This window comes from Nycticebus coucang, chromosome 4, assembly GCF_027406575.1.
Source record: "Nycticebus coucang isolate mNycCou1 chromosome 4, mNycCou1.pri, whole genome shotgun sequence".
NCBI lineage: Eukaryota > Metazoa > Chordata > Mammalia > Primates > Lorisidae > Nycticebus > Nycticebus coucang.
Window position 1 is genome coordinate 59,673,103 of NC_069783.1, and position 18,348 is coordinate 59,691,450.

An 18,348-nucleotide genomic window follows, 5' to 3' on the forward strand; every position below is an offset into this window, starting at 1 on the left:
AGTGACGGGGAATTGGTAGCTCGGGCTACTCGGCCCTGCGTTGGAAAGGCGAGAAACTTGGCGTCTAGGCTAGGACAACAGCGCATCAACTCCGCTTGGTCTTCCAGACAAAACCTGCCCGAGGCGCGCACAGAGCGCGCCCGCGGAAAGCTCGTCAGCGCAGGGTGCCCTGCAGCCACCAAGGCCTGAGGTTCCAGGTCTTAGCTCGGAGCGCCGCCGAGGGCCACGCGGCTGTGTGCCGGTCAGTACCGCCCTTGGGAAGCTCCGGACTCACCGCCTTAGCCTTACTTCCCAGCATTCAAAAGCGTAATTGCAGTTATAATAACGAATCTGTGCGGATGTCCCGGCGCTTTGCAGGATCCCCTTCCCGTAGCAAGCGCTTCCCGCCCGACGTCTTTCTGGCCCCGCCCATCCCCTCTTCCAGGAACCCGACGCAGCCCCGCCCAGCGCTACGCGGCCGAGCGGGTGGGGCGGAGCCGGGGGCGGGGACTTCTGGCACATTCTGGTCGCGCTGCGCTGGGCCTGAGAGGCCGGAAACGACGGGGAGGGAGCTAGTGCTGCAGCGGCAGCCGTAGCCGCAGACCTTCCTTGTTCTCCGCCCGCACAGCCATGGCCAAGTGGGGCCAGGGAGACCCGCGCTGGATCGTGGAGGAGCGGGAATACGGCACCAACGTGAACAACTGGCACTGGTGCGGCCGGGCGCGGATGCGCGGCTCGCGGGCCTTTTCCCTTCGGTCGCCCTGTGTGGCGTGGGGCCGGGAATGCCGGCGCCCCACGCTGGCCCGGCGCGGGGGCGGGCGGGGGCTGCACAGGTGCGGAGACTTCCGCGTCCCCTGTCCCGGCGGCTGGAGGGGGCTGCTCCGTAGCCGCACCTGCCCGGGCTCTGCTGCTGTCTAGGCTTCAGTTTTCTCTTTTGGAAGTTGGGCTGGGCCCCACGAATGACTCTGGCATGCCCCCTCAACTTCGACAGTCTGTGTGACCTTAGGGGCTGCTCTTCCCTCCCCGCATCTTCAGTCCTCTTGAAGTTAAAAGGGAGCCAAGAGACGATGTGTGGTGTGTGTGGGTGTGTGTGTGTGTTGGTAGGGTCTGTGGTACGTAGTGCAATGAACAGGAACTTTGCAACTAGCTCGATGGGCCTCCCGTGAGCTGGGCCTTTCTATGAGTTTGAGCAAGTTACGCGTCCTTCTCTACCTCGTCTGGAGTGGGGTGGAGTCAGGTCCTCCTCCCTCTCTCCGGTAGGGCTTCAAAGGTGGATGCCCCCTGCCCTGTTACTCTGACCTCCCGGGCTGTGGTACTTCCATGCCTTGGAGGTGATGCCGAGCTGAGTTCCCAGGCAGAGCAGATCCGCCAGCCTGGGAGGCGGGAGGGGCATGACTGGGCTGGACTGGAAGAGCACTGGCCTGGGCCTCTGAGTTGCTGAGCCCTGGCTTCTTAGCCCTGCACTATACACATACCACTGATTGCTCTCACTTCTTTTCTTTTCCTTAAAATGGGCATATTAGGAAGATTGCGTGAGATTATCGTGGAAACGCTTGATAGCACTGTCATGATTCTAATCGTTTCAGTTATTACTAACTTTTGTTTTTTCGAGACATAGTGTCACTTTGTCACTCTGGGTGGAATGCCCTGGCGTCACAGCTCATAGCACCTCAGACTCTTGGGCTCAAGCGATTCTCTTGCCTCAGCCTCCTGAGTAGCTAGGACTACAAGCGCCCACCGCCCTTCCCACAGCTATTTTTTTTTTCTTTTTTTTTTTTTTTGTAGAGACAGAGTCTCACTGTACCGCCCTGGGGTGCCGTGGCGTCACACAGCTCACAGCAACCTCTAACTCTTGGGCTTACGCGATTCTCTTGCCTCAGCCTCCCAAGCAGCTGGGACTACAGGCGCCCGCCACAACGCCCGGCTATTTTTCGTTGCAGTTTGGCCGGGGCTGGGCTTGAACCCGCCACCCTCAGCATATGGGGCCGGCACCATACTCACTGAGCCACAGGCGCTGCCCTATTTTTTTTCTTTTTCTTTTTTTTTTTAAGAGATGGGGTCTTGCTCTAACTCAGGCTGGTCCTCTTCAGCTTTGGGATTACAGGCGTGAGCCACTGCCCCCAGCCACTACCTTTTCATATATAGCTCAGGCTGTTTCTATCCATTTCTAATGGGTGAGATTGCTAGACCCTTCTGAGACTAAGCCAGTATTTTTGAGGCAAAGTACTACTTTACATGGTGGAGAATATTGTTTTAAGGGACAGAGAAGAAAGATGAAAAGATATTTGGTAGAAAGCAGGTTTGAGAGGCATGTTTGTAAGTTGGTGACAAGGGCTCTTGAGGTTGATCTGGACTGGCCCTGCCTCAGACCTCACCCTGGCATCCAGGCTGGCAGGTGGATATCAGCTGGGGCTTCCATTCACGATTCTACCCTTTCCTCCTGGCAGGACAGAGCGAGATGCCACCACCTGGTCCAAAGGGAAGCTCCAGGAGCTCCTGGTGGGTATTGCTGTGGAGAATGAAGCAGGCTGCTGTGAGATCAGTGAGCTGAAGCAGGTGGAAGGTGAGGCTTCCTGCAGCAGCCGCAAAGGAAAGCTGATTTTCTTCTATGAGTGGAACATCAGACTGGGCTGGAAAGGTAACAAGGGGCTGGGGTACCAGTGGGGCTGGAGGCGGCCTTGGGGTAGAATCAGTTCATTATGCAGCTCTTCAGCTAATATTTTCACAACTGCTGCTGTGGGCCTGGAGCTGACTGGCCCTTGGATTGGTGGTGTTAGTGGCTCCTGATGCTCTGACCACACTTGGTGTTCTTTGATCTAAGAAAGGGTGGCACTCCTTCCCAGCACTCAGCTGTTTAGAGCTCATTGCCGTCAGCTGGGCCCTGTTCTGGTCGTCACTTGTGAGCACTGGAGTCTTTTGGAGTTGCTGCCTAGAGTGCTCTTTCCTTAAATGGCTGCCTGCCTGTTCCAGGTCTCTCGTCCCTCTCCATCCTGGAAATGTTGTGGACTCCCCTGTATTGTCCCTCTTCCCTGTTTTTTTTTTCCCCCAGATCACTGATACTGGCTATATACTATGTGCTTGTTTAAGTGTTTCACTTACTGTCCTGTTCCCTCCATTTATCAGGGTAGGGATTAAAAAACGTAACAGCTCTATTGAGATGTAATTCACATATCCCACAATTTGCCCATTTTGAATTGTATAATTCAGTGTTTTTCAGTATTTTTGCAAAGTTGTATAACCGTCAGTCTAGAAAGAAATCCTGTACTCATTAGCAGTCCCTCTACATTTTCCTTTTCTGTAGGCCCCTGATAATCTACTTTCTTTTTTTTTTTTTTTTTTGTAGAGACAGAGTCTCACTTTATGGCCCATGGTAGAGTGCTGTGGCATCACACAGCTCACAGCAACCTCCAGCTCCTGGGCTTAAGCAATTCTCTTGCCTCAGCCTCCCGAGTAGCTGGGACTACAGGCGCCCACCACAGCACCCAGCTATTTTTTTGTTGCAGTTTGGCCGGGGCTGGGTTTGAACCCGCCACCCTCGGCATATGGGGCCGGCGCCCTACTCACTGAGCCACAGGCGCCGCCCGATAATCTACTTTCTAACTGTGAATTTGCCTCTGGATGTTTCATATAGATGAAATCATACAGTATGTTTTGGTACTTCATTTCTTTTTATTGCTGATATTAATGTATTTCATTGTATGGCTATACTACATCTTGCTTTTCCATTTATCTGTTAATGGGCATTCTGGTTGCTTCCACTTTTTGGGTCTTGTGGCTAAATTCTCCTGTGGTGCCTAGTTCCTGGCTGGGCAGACAGTATATGCTCGGTATATATGTTTCGAATTTCTAAGGATATGGAGACATAGAGAAAGGAAGAGTAAGAAAGGAGAGATCTGGTTCTGGAGAGTTGTGCTGTCTTAAGGTTTGGATCTCAGCCCAGGAGTCAGCTCCTTCCTTGAGAGTTTGTGTTAAGAGAATGGTTCAGTAAGCTGGCCTCATGCCTCTCCCCTAGTGGCTGCCTTGTTAGCATGAACCCAGCCAGAGCCCAGGGAGGTGTTCAGTGGTACCCCCAGGGGCTGCTACTGGCTGGATCAAAGCTGGAGTCTGGCTCCCCACCCCTCTCACAAGACAGCCAGGGATCCTCATGGCCTGTGTCTTTCTATCTTATTTGGTCCAAAGCAACACCAGATCCTTTGTGAGATAACACCCAGCTGCTGCCAGGTAGGCTACCAGGCACGGCTCATCTAGCATCAAGTTCCAGAGATGGAGGTGGCAGCTCTAGTCCTGAAAGAAATGGAACTGCCTAGAGACTACAAATAACTTCTGCAGGCTACAGCCTCCCTCCCCGTAGTCTCTCCATGGTCTCAACTCATCATCCCTTTCTGTTCTCCTAGCCCTCTGTGACTTCTCTCTGGCAAGACAGACTTTTGTCTGGCTTTGGCTGGGTGGAGAAAACTGTGGGACAGGCAGAGAAAAGGGTTATAGACCCCACACCTCCTTCATGATTGCTGGGCCGCCCACCTTTGATGGGGACAGTGAGCAGAGTCCAGTAGTGGCACCTGGTGAAGGAGGGTAGTTTTTCAGGTAGTTTCACGTAAAACCCTCATTACTCTTAAATTGAAGAACTCAATTTTGTTTGTTTTAGGTATCATTAAAGAATCTGGTGTGAAGCACAGGGGATTGATTGAAATACCCAATCTTTCTGAAGAAAATGAAGTGGATGACTATGAGGTATCTAAAGGAGTTTTTTTTTTTTCTTTTCTGCCAGTCAAGCTTCTGCTGCAGACATCATGCATTTGAAGAAACGTTAACTAGATGGCATCATTCCTGTGTGGTAGTTCCGGTGAACTGTGGGGGGCTTGTTTGTGGAGGATTGCTTTACTCTGGGGGCAGCGTGGTATGTGGAGCTGGCATAGTGGAGGACAAAGAGTAAGGCCCGTAACCCCCAAAGCCACCTTGTCTTTCAGGGATGTTAACCAGGCTAAAGGTGACAATGTGTGTACTGTAAAGTGCTTTGCAGCTTACATGGCTCAATGAATATGATTTTGTTTCTCTTTCCCTACACCTTTGCTGTTTCCCTTTAATAGTAAAAATTCTCAGCCTTTAGCTGTGATCCTCCCTTGGTTATGTCTCAAGGGTTCTACCTACCTAGTTAGTACGTGTTGCTTTGAGTGCCTTTCTTAGTTCTCTTGGGAGATAGAGCCTTGTGTACTCCCCTGCTTGGCTTGCAGTTAGCACCCTCTAAGCTGAAAGCCTGGTTCTGAGGGCAAGCTATATTTTCCAAACCCAGAGAGTCTGACTAAAGCTCTTTGGGGGTTTGTGAGTGTACTTAATGTGAAGGCTTCAAAGATAGAACCAAATCCTACTGAGCACGTTAAACCTTTTATTGAAGGTTATAAATGCCATGAAGGTGGGGATGTCTTAGACATATCTTCAGATGGGTGGTTGCTATTCTCAGAGACTGGGGTTCCACTTTGCTATATTCAGATCCATCAGCTGAGGCTCTTTCAGTAGCATGTGCAACTAGCTTTTAGATTTGATCCCTCAGTAGCACTATAAAACAGACTTTTTGGATTTGAACTGGGGCCTGGGATCAGGTCCAGCTCAACTGAATCATCTGGACACTAAATGATTTCAAATCAATAACGTCTTTTCCTTCTGAGACTAGCACAGAAGCATCCCCAGGCTCCCCTGATGCTTCCCTCGCCCATCTTTTTCTTCTCTACTCTTCTCCTTTCATCTTCTTTCTATCCCCCTTTTACTCATTTGCTCCTGTTCCAGTTCTCCCTGCCAAAAACGTATAACCCAAGGCCAAGTTGTTTGGGAACTTCATTTCCCTAATTACAGTGGCTTTAGAGTTCTAGACCAGTACTGTTCCATAAGCATACATTTATAACAGAAGCCATATGTGCAACTTTAATTTTTCTAGTAGCCATATTAAAAAAGTTAAAATTATGTGGTGGTGCATGCCTATAGTTGCAGCTATTGGGGAGGCTGAGGTGGGAGGATTGCTTGGGCCTAGGAGTTTGGGTCCAGACTTGGCAACCTGGTGAGATCCCTATCTCGCTTAGGGAAAAAAGTTAAAAGAAACAAGTGAAATTAATTTTGATATATTTTATTTAACCCTGTATGTATAAAAGCATGTAATATAAAAATTAATGACGTATTTTACATTTTTTTGTACTAAGTTTTTGGAGTCTAGTGTCTATTTATTTTACACTATAGCACATCTCAGTTCAGAACAGTCACATTTCAAGTGCTTGTGTAGCCACATATGGCTAGTGCCTGCTGTGCTGGACAGCACGTTTCTAGACCCTGATGGAAGAAGTCATGGACCACCATCAGCAATATGATTCATATACATAAACATACAATTTCGTATGCAAATTATAAAGGGTTCACATTCTGTGAAGTCCATTCAAGATATGGTGACCCCTCCAGGAACCCTGCATTACATTCTCTCTGTGTGAAGAAACCTGTTAAGCTCTCTACATCTATTTTTCCTCCCATCAGTTCTCTCATCCATATGGCCTAATGTCAGAATACATCAAACTAGATTTTTCTTAGGTCTGTATTTTTCTGATTTGTAGGTGAACGTGAGTAAAAAGAAAGGAGATGGGGATATTCTGAAGCATCTTATGAAAACTGCAGGCACTGCCAAGGCCAGGGAGGCCGTTGGAGATTACCTGAAGGCACTTAAGACGGGTAAAGAAGGCATCCCTTGTGAACCAGAGGGTCCCTTTTCTATTTAGCCAAGTTGTACTCTACACTGTGGTCTCGTCCCAGATTAGGCTATGTCTAAGGATCCAGAAGTGCAGCTCCTTATACTTCAGAATAATTTGTAGTCTGGAAGTTTAGAACCAGTCATGGGTCAGACCATAATTAATTATTATCAGTATTGTACACAGCATGAACCATTTTGCCTACAGAACTGTTAATAGTTTTTTCAGTTGAAAAAAAGTTTTTTCGAATGAAAATTACTTAGTTATTTGTGTAATTACTTGTTTAATGTCTCTTTCCCTGCTAGACTATAAGCTCCATGAGGGCACGGAGGGTGTCTGTCTTGTTCACTGCTGTATCTCCAGCATCTAGCACAATGCCTGGCACATAGTAGGTGCTTAATAAATCTTTGCTGAATGAATGAATGAAAGTGACTGCAGTTATTATAGGTATAGTTGAGATTACCTAGATAATCTCTATACTGCATGGATATGAGGTTATTGTCCTCTTCCCTAAATTAGGGAAGTTATCAGCCAGGCACATAACCAGCAGGGCCTGTGTCTCTGCACCTCATGCTTGGACCCTGCTACCTGAGTACCTAATCATGGACATAGATGGGCTGGGGTGTCATTCTTCCCATAAGACTGCACTTGGGGTTGTCTCACAGGTTTGAATACTGTGAGGACAAGCTTGGCAAGATGGTGGTGAAGCCATGAGAAAGTGTTTTGACAGGTGAGAGCCACAAAGCTACAAGTAACTATTATATGAAACATAGTTACTTGGAAAAGAACTTTTGCAAATTTTGCTGTTTTATCAAGAATGTGGTAAGAGTGAGGCATTTGAACAAAGAAAATCATAAAAGATATTTGTGGGACTCATGTTGATCTCCGTTTTATATGTTAAAAACATTGGTCTTGACTTTTTCAAAATGCTATTGGCATCCTTTTTATAAGTCTGTTGATAACTTTTTTCTTATATGCTGTTTTTGGGTTTTCTACCTTACTCTTTGTACTTAAAAGGGAAACGTTCTTTATTAAAACCATCTCCAACATTTCTTTATAGAATTTACAATGGGAATGATTTTACCAACAAAAGGTATGGCAAACCAAGAATTGACTGTTAAAAGGAAACTGATTGAGCCTACTTCTCAGGTATGACCTTTGGTGGGCAAGTACTTAATGAGTCAAAGTTCAATATAGCCTTTCGATGATGCAGAATGGTAAAGGATAGTGAACTATTTTTTTTTTTTTTTTTGTAGAGACAGAGTCTCACTTTATGGCCCTCGGTAGAGTGCCGTGGCATCACACAGCTCACAGCAACCTCCAACTCCTGGGCTTAAGCGATTCTCTTGCCTCAGCCTCCCGAGTAGCTGGGACTACAGGCACCTGCTACAACGCCCAGCTATTTTTTTTGGTTGCAGTTCAGCTGGGGCCGGGTTTGAACCCACCACCCTCGGTATATGGGGCCGGCGCCTTACCGACTGAGCCACAGGAGCCGCCCAGGATAGTGAGCTATTAATCTCACTGTGTTAATCTCCCTTTGGGTCCCCTGTGAGTCTTTTAAGAGCTACCATTTTGTTGTGGAAATGAAAAAATGAGACTTTGATTTTTATTGGAAGACAATGTATAAACAGGCCTTTTTGTGGGATAAATATTTGAGACTGTCCTAAAGGCAGTGTTCTTTGGTAGGCAACAGATTACCAAAGCAGATAACTTTGAAGTCACATACCACAATGGAAGAACCTTCTTTCCTGACGTATGTATTGGAAGATTTTAGATCTTGTGCTTGGATTTGGCAAACAGGTGTTTGTAGTTGACAACCTTTATCCCCAAGTGCAGTTGTCTTCTGCTCATTTTTACATTCTTGGAGTCATTTACACATCCAATTAGCATTAGGGATGTTCATTCATAGCCTGTGAATGCAATAGAGCTAAAGAGCTCACAGGAACGAGCCATTTCTCAAGACTAGGATTGCTGTTACTAAAACTTTTCATGTTGCTTTCTGTGGGTCCCAAATGGGTAGTATGGAATTTGGAACATTTGGGGGTTTTAATGAGAAGACTGACTTTAAATCCAAGCAGCTTTATCTCTTGGTATGCTAATTATCCTCTGGAACTCCTTCTCAAGGTTCAGGCCTCATCTCTACTAGCACTGGGTGTAAGGATTCCCACTGTGGCTCTGTACATGATGGAACTGTTTGACACAACTGTGGAGCAGCTATATAGTATCTTCACTGTGAAAGATGTAAATAATTCCTTACACTGGTATCCTAAATGCTGACACTGGGGGAAAGTATGCCACAGCCAGCCAGTTTTTGATTGAAGGTGTCTAGGATGGTATTGATGGGAACATCCGTGAGGATTGCTTCTGAATGAGGGGGAAAAGATGGGCATTTTTTGGGACTGTGTCAGCATTTAGAGGATATGTTGGGATATATTGTTTCCTCCGTCTGGGAAGAGAAAGCTTTTGTGTTTTTTTCTTTTAGTAGAAGCTGTGTTTAGGATTTTAAGAAACACCTTAAGTCACAGTAATTGTATATAAGGTTTAAAAAGTAGTAATATGCTGAAATAACATGTCTTGTTTTTTATTTGGTTAGTTGGTGCAAAAATTTTCTAAGTCTCCTGCTTATAACTGGAAAAGGGAGGGAAATTCCAGATGTTTGATGGGAACATCACTGGTAAATATATGGAGTTGGTAAGTCACCTCAGGGCTAAAGCAGTAAGTTGGGACTCTTCCTTTGGTTACTCCATCTTGGTTTTAGCACTCAGTAGGTCTATGTTGCCTTTCCTTGGCATCAGCTTAAGTTCTAGACACCAGCATTACTGTGCTGCTGTCCTTGATGGTATTGCTAGCGACAGTCTGGCACTAAGGACAGTCATCAATGGTGCTTGCATCTGAACCGGAAGGTGGGAATATCTATGCTGTTGATTCTAGTACTTAGAAGTTTTAATAAAAGGGTATGTTTTTGTGTTGTATTGGAAATTCAAAGAGATATTTTCAGTGGAATTTCTTTGCTTTCGGTTAACAAATAAAAAGATTGTCATAAAATGGAGATGTCAGAACTGGCCAGAAGGTACGTTATTTAGTGCCTTTTGTGTATAAAAGTCCCAAAACACTAAAGTTGAGTTTTTCTTAAACTGTGAAAAACAAGTGGTACTGTGTGGATAAATTTTCTTCATTATGCAGTAATAAGGTCCCTATTTTTCTTCTAGAACACTATGCAACAGTTGTACTGAATTTTGTGCCTACTCTAGGGCAGACGGAATTACAGTTGGACTGTAAAGGAGGAGTTCCTGTCTGTAAAGAAGAGAACATGAAATTCTGTTGGCAGAAGCAGCATTTTGAAGAAATAAGAGGTTTACTACAGCTGACCACCCTAAGTGGTTGAATTAGTTAGGTTTTATTAAGGGCATTGCTTTTTGATAGCAGAGAAAGTATTATTTCTTCCCTATCCTTTAAAAAAACAGCCTTTTAATTTATATTGGATGAAATCCATGGACCTATTGAGAATTTAAAGCATTGTTGGCCTCTACACTATAATGAGATCCTGCATTAAGTAGCAGGTAACCTTAAATTAGGTATTAACCTCGTCTGAAAATAGATCAGGTCCTTGACTGCAGATAGTTGTTTCCCAAGCTAAGGTTTGTCCTAGAGCAAGCAAGCTTTGGCTGTTTGAGTTCAAGACAAAAAATAAATGGCATGTTGTTACTAAGGTGTATATCTCTAGTCAAACAGTGTTATGTTGCGTTCAGGGTGTTTTGGTTGTATCACAGATGTTCCACGTCTCCCTGCCCTCTGTGGTTGGCCCTGTGGTGCTTATGCACTTTGACATGGAGAGGACTGAGAAGTCTGTGTGGGTAAGTTATTGTTGTGAACTGCCACTAACACGTCTAATGAAATAGAGTAACTCTCCCATTCATGGTTTTCTCATTACTTTCACCTGAGAAGACTGAAGCAACGTTATGTAAACAAATGAAAAGTCATCACAATCAGTTTAATTAAGTGCACAGAATAGCAATCAGTCATGTCAATAAAAATAAAACAATTATTTTTACATCAAGTGTGCTTTATTTCCTCCACAGGTATTCTGTTAAATAAAGCACCATTTATATACTGCCAGGCCACAGCTAAAGAGGATTCTTTACAGAATCAAATTTCTTGTGGTTGTTCCGTATACAAGTAAACTTAATTTTGATAATAAGAACCACAGCGATCGGAGGCAATCTGCCTCTATTGTAAGGTACAAAACTGGCACAGAGGACACCATATTATACACAGTAAAAATGCTGTAAGTTTAAATTACATCATACAGGGCCAGGGAACCCTGTTCCTCCCAGACAGCCATATTAAATGAAAGCCACTACAGTGAACTCTTAATTACATAAAACATATCCATTATCTGATTGCCCTTTAGAAAGTATACTGAAGATGCAAGTTTTTTATCTGGAGTTCTGCCTGACCAAGAATTAAGCCTATAAATCTATCTTGCCATTCAAGCAGAAAGCACTGGACAAACTGAAGCACAAAAACAAATAAGCAAAACTTATACAAACAGCATGGGAGTGGGGGGGGACTTAAAAGTAGACATGCTACACCTAATGTCAAGAAGCAGCTTGGTTTCCTTTGCCAGATATCCTTGTGACCACATGGATTGTAGATTCAATGGTCCTACACAGGGTATCTAAAATGTCGTGTTGCTGCATGTGACTAAAGAGTCCTCTGGAATGGCCACAACTGAGTGATAGAGCTGCCTCAGGGTCCTGGGAAGGCAAAGCTTGACCATCACAGCTTCTCAAGTCAGCTAAGTCAGACAGAACCGCAGAGATAGAAGTAGAAGGGAACTCAGATTCTTCTTCAGCTAGGGTAGAATCCTTGGAACAGTGGAGGTCTTTAAATTCTTTACAGTCTTCAAATCTGCCATTGTTGGACTGTTCTTCTGCGTGCTGTGACCTGATACTTGACATGTCTTCTGAAAACGAAGATGGAACTTCCATTCGGTATTCTTTAACAGAACTATTTTCAGGGGAAGGAAGATCTTGCTCAGTTCCTGGATCAATAATTGAGGAGTCTCTTGTCTCATTGTCTGAAGTGCTTGTTGGGGTCAGGACCTCCCTGGTTTCTGTTTTCATGTCACCGATGCAGCTATCTACAGTGTGTTCCTCATCACTGCTAACACGCCTTCTTTTGACAGGAGTTGCCCCTTCATCATCTGTGAAAACAGCAAAACTGAAACTTGTTACGAGGGAGTCAAAGATTGTGGGAAATAATTTTGTTTTTAAGCATTTACATTTAGAAGGTTCAGCTGAACATATAGCTGTTAAAAAGTCAGTTACACCAAGTATATTCTTTACCTTCTCCCACAGTAAAAGTTACAGTATTAGTTCATAAAGCTAACCTTTAGTTTTTCTTTCTTTGGCTTCTTGCTCTTGGAGTGAGTTTCTCTGTTGGAGACATGTCCTGCATTTGCTTAAAAGCTCTTGCAGAGTTGGAATTAGAGCTGGGTTTAATTGTTTAGGAGTGTGTACTGACAGCAGCAAAGCGAGTGCCCTCAGATCCTACAAAAATCCAGAAAGGAACATTTCAAATTCTAAAGCCAACATTTTGACACAGTTAAATGCAGATGTTTTCTTTCCCAGGAATTTTTTCTCTGGCATTTTTAGAAGAATGCTAAAACCACAAAGCCAGTATTACTGTGCATTTCATCAGCTCTAAGTCACTAATACTATTATTTTATGCCCCAAAGAAGTCAGACCAAAGACTGAAATAGTGGTTTCTGAAAATGGAAAAGGACATAAAAAGAATACTGATACTGTGTATCAGTAATAGAACTTATAAATCTGCCTAAGAATTTTAAAAACAAACCTTGAATGATCCAAGAGAAATTGAGGTCATTAGTATAGAAGTTAAATTTCTCAAGCTAAATCCTGTTGGATATCACAAACAGTAAGGTCTTCCTTGCTCAACTTGGTAATCTGATCTGGCTTGTAAGCATCTTGTTATTTGGGAGACTGGTGCTGAACAGTGTTCTAAGCACATTTCCATGGTGTTCCATCTCTGTGACATGGCTGCCGGTGAGTCTGCACAAAGCAACTAATTTTAACTGCCTCTATAAATCACTAGATGAATCTGAGGGTTCAGTGATACTTCCAAAAAAATACAGAGATAGAGTGTCTCTTACTAGTCTTGTTCTTAGCATTTAATGACATTAGCTTGTGTCCTCCAAGGTGACAGAAAGTGTGTGCTACATACATACAAGACGTAGTGAACACATTTTTAAAAATCTGAGCTTTTCATCATATGTGACTTTTAGAGTTTGAATAGCAAGTCCTGGTAGTACAATCAAGATAGCCAGCTAAAGAGTTGATCGAAGGCAAATTCTGACATTCTCTTTTGCATAGTTCTTACCCCATTTAAAGAAGCACTTGCTTTGGAAATTTCAACTCTGTTGGTGAAATCAGATTGTAGGTTCTGATACTGATTTATCAAGTTTGTAATAAGAGTGCTGATCAGATTGGCACAGTTTGCTTCAGAAAACACTTGACTTTGGACCTGAAGAAAAGATGAGAAAAAAATTTCATTTGTTGTGAAAAAAACATCAACTAATTAGAAGTGATACATGAAATTTACGTACCTTTAGAAGGAAATGTGTCATGAATGTGTAGACAATGTTGTTGTTTAAAAAAGTTCTTTCATCCATTAGGATACATTTAATATATTCTGCGAAAACGGGATCTTCACATAAAAGCTTGATGCAATTTTTTGACATGGCAGACTATGGAGGGGAGAAGAAGCACTGGTGGGTGAGCACTGAAATGACTGGGGATTCACTGTGTACAACATATATTGGAAGTCACTTCCTACTTAGTCTATTAAAGGTAGTTACAGTAACTGTTCTTTTTTTTTAAATTTGTCTATACATATGCATGTGTTTATTTGGTTTCCACTCTTTGCCTTCACAAAATTAAAAAGGCTTAAAATTTAATAACAATAAACAATGTTTAAGATAAGGACTAGAAACAAAAACCTTGTAATGAATGAATGAAGATAAATACATTCAGAAAAGAAATCAGACAATTGCTGCAGCAAAATATTGAGCAATAATAATGATGCAAAAAAAGTAACATTCACAATGTCAGATAAAAGTATGTCTATCATAGAATGCTTTGACTCTGAGGTTCAGTATAGAGTCATCAGGTTACTTTTTTTCCCCCTAAAGTCTCAAATAAACAACTAATATTTATAAATACAAACAGGAGATAATTTCAAAAAATAGATCATGCCAAATCTTATAGACAGTAGAAAAAGAATACTTTAAAATCATTCTACTTCATCTGGATATACCTGATATTAAAATTGGAAAAAAATACATTATTATAAAAGGAAATTACAAACATATTTCACTTATGAGGATGCAATATCCTAAACAACATATTAACAAGTTGAATTAAAAATTATTGTTCAAATAATATACTTTGGTCAAAATTAAATCCAATTTATGTGAGAATTAGTCACTATTTTTTCTTTTCCTTTCCCTCACACCCTCCCTCCTTCTCTATCTGCTCTCCCCTTCCCCCAAACCCCCTCTGTGTCATTAATTGTTCTCATATCAAAGTTGAATACATAGGATTCATGCTTCTCCATTCCTGTGATGCTTCACTAAGAATAATGTGTTCCACTTCCATCCAGGTTAATAGAAATGCTGCAAAATCTCCATTTTTTTAATGGCTCAATAGTATTCCATGGTATACATATACCACAGCTTGCCAATCCATTCCTGGGCTGAGGGGATTATAGCAACTATTCTTTCAGTACATTACAATATTAATTTGGACTACATGGGTTAAACATTGAAGGTAAAGTGAACAAATACGTTTTAAAAGAAATGCAGATTTATTGCCCAGTATTGAGAGAGCTAACAAGGACTAGAAAGATAAGCCAACAAACAACAGGGTGAGAAATAAGAATTAAAAGATAAATTTTGATAATTAAAATCAATTTATAAAGTGGCTTAAACTTTATAATCATTAGCAACAGTAATTTGGTAAATACCACCCCCTCCCCCCCAAACATTACAAAGGTAAATAACAAATTTGCTAATTCTCTCTCACAGATTTAGTGGTCCCACTATGTGGAAATTTTACTAAAATTTGGTTTTCCTCTTTTCAAATAGTCATGGTGCTTATACACAAGTAATATGTCTTTAAGCAGCTATTTGTGTTTTAATCAGATTGTTTAAAAATGAACAAAAAGGATCTTTTAAAAACAGGAAAGATTTTTGATATGTACACACACATACATATATTTAATCACAGTAAGCAACTGTAGTGAGTAAACTGCTTAAAGCCACATAAAAAATTAGGAGACCAATAGGACCAGGACCCAGGTCTTGAGATCCTTAGCACTGGGAAAATCTGCCTTATTCTACCAGGCCCAGCCTTTGTAGGCTGCCTACGTTTCTTGCATGGGATGGCTGCTTCTATAGGGCTGGAAGCTTTGGAAGCCTTACATGGTTTGGTTTTAAGGGGTATCTGCAGGGACGGTGAATTCTGTGAAAAGAAACCAAAGGAGAAACAGATAATGTAATAGGGAAGCAACAGCTGGTAGAATTGAGCAAAGAAACTAATTACTCAAACCAGGGATAAGGAAAAGAGCCATGGCAGCAGCAGATTTCCAATTTACTGAACAGACCACTAACTCAGAAATCAAGTATAGTCATTTCCCGAGAGCCTACTATGTATTAAGGTGCATGAGCTGTTAGTGCATGCTAGCCTTCCAAAGATTTCTACTGTAGACAACAAAATAACATTTCTTCAGGGAACAGATTACTCAGATAAAGTCTCTATACTTTGGGAAAAGGAGATAAGAACTTTACTGTGCGGCGTGACAAATATCTAGTAGAACAGAGGGCTACTACCAGGGGGGAGGCTGGAACAGACTTCAAAGAAACCATAATGTGGGAAAAGGTTTTTCTCAGGGTTAATAAACTCATCTTTTCCTCTGGGATAAGACAGATACACCAGGCAGGAAAAGTTTTTTGGGGGCTTAAAGGGAGTAGAAATCCTTTCTGCCTGGTCTAAGGAATTAACCCCAAATCTTAAGACTCATCAGGTTTCTCCTCTCTTCCCAGTTCTCCCTTTATAATAAACATTATGTACCCACTTCAGTTTTGGAAACTTCACAACTGTTGATGCTGACTTATGAGAAACTCGAGTATAAACAGCTTATTTGAAATATCATCTGTGATACAAATCTACTGAAGTAGAAAACCTCAAAGGAAACCACGTGCCCAATGTTGAATATGATTTTAATCATTTTTTTTTTTTTGTGGTTTTTGGCCAGGGCTAGGTTTGAATCTGCCACCTCCGGCATATGGGACTGGCGCTCTACTCCTTGAGCCACAGGCGCCGCCCGATTTTAATCATATTTTTAACCTATTAAGATTCTAAAACATTCCCAATTTTCAGCTGTTCAACCCATTGTTCCTAAAATCACTGACCACTTGGTCAAATGAGATCAAAGACCAAATCCTCTATAATTGATTTTCTTTACCTGAGTTTGGCATAGCTCAGTCCAAAGTTTGGGGAACAGTGCAAGATGAAGTGGCAAACCTTCATAGGCAACTAGGACACCTAATGTTTGAAAAGAAATCAAAGTAGGTTACAGTTACAAATTACTCTATTGAGATACTATGCTTTGCAGGTTCAATATTACAGCTATTTCTAGTCTTAACTATGCATATTTTCTGTTTTAAAGAAATGAATAAAGGGGAAGAATTCATAATGTTTTAATCAATGAAATAATTTAGAATATGATACTTTGAATTTTTTTACACCCTGTACCTCATTGCCAAAAGGATCTGAGGCTTAAACCCCCCTTAAACCATATCTTTTTTGAGTATTACACTTTTACATGGGAAGATTAAATAAAAGTTATTCCAGATCTTTCTTAGATTAAGGTACTACTATGCATATTAATATAATTTTCATGGACCAGCTAGACTAAAGAAGGGAAAAGGGGAGAGGTCAAAAATAAGATGTAGAAGATTAGAAAACATTGTTTGTTTGTTTTTTTTGAGACAGGGTCCCACCCTATGCCCCTGAGCAGAGTGCAGTGGGTGTAGTAGCTCACCACAACCTCAGACTCGGGTTGCAGGCACCCCTGCTCGCTGCGGCACCCGGCTGGGTTTTTCCATTTTTTTCATGAGTTGGGGTCTCACTGTCGCTCAGTTTTACCTTATTTCTCCAAAGATAGGGAAAATCATCTTTGTGGTAATTTAGTCAATGTTGTCCTAAGTCTACCCATTTCCAGTCCTCGCCCCATCACATTTGGCACTATGCCAGAGAATCCTACTTGGAACCTCTCCTCTCCTCAACTACTCCAGATGTCAGATATGTCTCCAAGAAACTTGTCCTCTATCCTCTGCCATCCTACCTTTCAAGGTACAGAAGGGGCAGTACCACAGTCCTAAATTTACTAACTCCACATCCTCCCACCCCCAGGAAAATAAAATCATGGAGGCAAGTGGTCCTCCTCCAGCTGAGAAAAAAATTATGAGGCCAGGAATCAGCAAACCTTTTCTGTAAGAGCCATATAGTATTTTGGGCTTTTGTGGCCACATGATGTCTGTTGCAACTCTGCATGAAAACAGCACAGGCAGCACTAAATGAAGTGCTTTCATCAGTAAAGCTTTATTTATAAACACTGAGGTTTAAAACTCAATTTTCATGTGTCACTCAATACTATCCTACTTTATAGTTTTGTTTTTAATATGAAACCTATTAGCCAGCAGGCAGTTACTGGTTATACAAAAACAGGCAGGAGGGTTACAGTTTGTCAATCTCTGGGTTAGACCCAGATCTGAGAAAATCTTATATAGGCAATTCATACCAGCCACTCAACCTACCAAGGATATGTAGGATCCCTTTCATAGGTAAGCCTATTTATTTTTTGATCAAGATTAATTAATTCCTTATGATGACCCAAGCAAATACTACCACCTGTCCCCTTTATCCTAACCTAATCTGATAGGGGTTGGCAGCATTTACTCATCATATAAAACACATAAGCAAACATGGACATGTCATCAAATCTGTGGGTAGAGGGAAGAGAATTCCTATGTACTATTTTCTTCACACCTATCCATCACCTGTACTACTGTTTACTTCATACTTTTCCTTAGATTTTTACTTAGGCCTCTGCTACATGAACATTATCTTAGGCAATATAACATCTAGGAATTCACCCATTTGATGTACTAGTTTGTAATACAGTAAGAGCCATGCATACTTACTAATGTAACAATTATTTTCCCTGGACCATCGTGTGCAGTACACTATGGAAAACACTGTGCTCCCTATGGTGAGCTAAAGATATCTTCCACCATCCTACCTGTTCCCTCTCAGATCCACACCTCCTTTGGAGCAAGAGAGTTTTCATTTCTTTCTAGCATCTTCAGAAAACACTGAGGATGAGGAGCCCCTTGGTTCTGTGACTACATACTACACACATTCCTCCTCCTGCACTTCCTTTTGGGGCATCTCACTGGGTGCAAAGCATAGGCAGATATAATCAACAAAGTTCCCAGGCACACATCTAAGCTTTGTCTCTGTAAACAAGATGGGCATGTCTAAAATATGCTGGCTTCTGCACT

At 42.3% G+C, this 18,348-nt stretch overlaps 2 protein-coding genes across 6 annotated transcripts in view; one reads left to right on the forward strand and one right to left on the reverse strand.

Annotated features, from left to right (window-relative positions):
* The first annotated feature begins 491 nt into the window (after positions 1 to 491).
* On the forward strand, positions 492 to 13,528 carry LOC128584560 (putative activator of 90 kDa heat shock protein ATPase homolog 2). Of its 2 annotated transcripts, XM_053589543.1 has the most exons (9): positions 492 to 689; positions 2,427 to 2,617; positions 4,625 to 4,710; positions 6,570 to 6,684; positions 7,762 to 7,850; positions 8,826 to 8,941; positions 9,719 to 9,771; positions 9,911 to 10,555; positions 13,399 to 13,528. In XM_053589543.1, the coding sequence occupies exons 1-8, from the start codon at positions 610 to 612 to the stop codon at positions 10,084 to 10,086; spliced, it is 906 nt and encodes a 301-aa protein (XP_053445518.1). In that variant the 5' UTR covers positions 492 to 609; the 3' UTR covers positions 10,087 to 10,555; positions 13,399 to 13,528. The 2 variants fall into 2 exon arrangements, with proteins under 2 accessions (XP_053445518.1, XP_053445517.1); XM_053589542.1 differs by lacking the exons at positions 9,719 to 9,771; positions 9,911 to 10,555; positions 13,399 to 13,528 and having other exon boundaries at positions 2,427 to 2,542; positions 8,826 to 9,390.
* USP34 (ubiquitin specific peptidase 34) overlaps positions 10,672 to 18,348 on the reverse strand; it is a 276,477-nt gene continuing 268,800 nt past the window's right edge. For all 4 annotated transcript variants that reach the window (XM_053589538.1, XM_053589537.1, XM_053589535.1 and 1 more), the window contains 5 exons: positions 16,248 to 16,327; positions 13,330 to 13,470; positions 13,104 to 13,247; positions 12,094 to 12,253; positions 10,672 to 11,907 (listed from right to left, as the gene is read on the reverse strand). In XM_053589538.1, the coding sequence (XP_053445513.1) occupies positions 11,300 to 11,907; positions 12,094 to 12,253; positions 13,104 to 13,247; positions 13,330 to 13,470; positions 16,248 to 16,327 (1,133 nt within the window). In that variant the 3' untranslated portion in view covers positions 10,672 to 11,299. The remainder of the gene's footprint in view (positions 11,908 to 12,093; positions 12,254 to 13,103; positions 13,248 to 13,329; positions 13,471 to 16,247; positions 16,328 to 18,348) is intronic.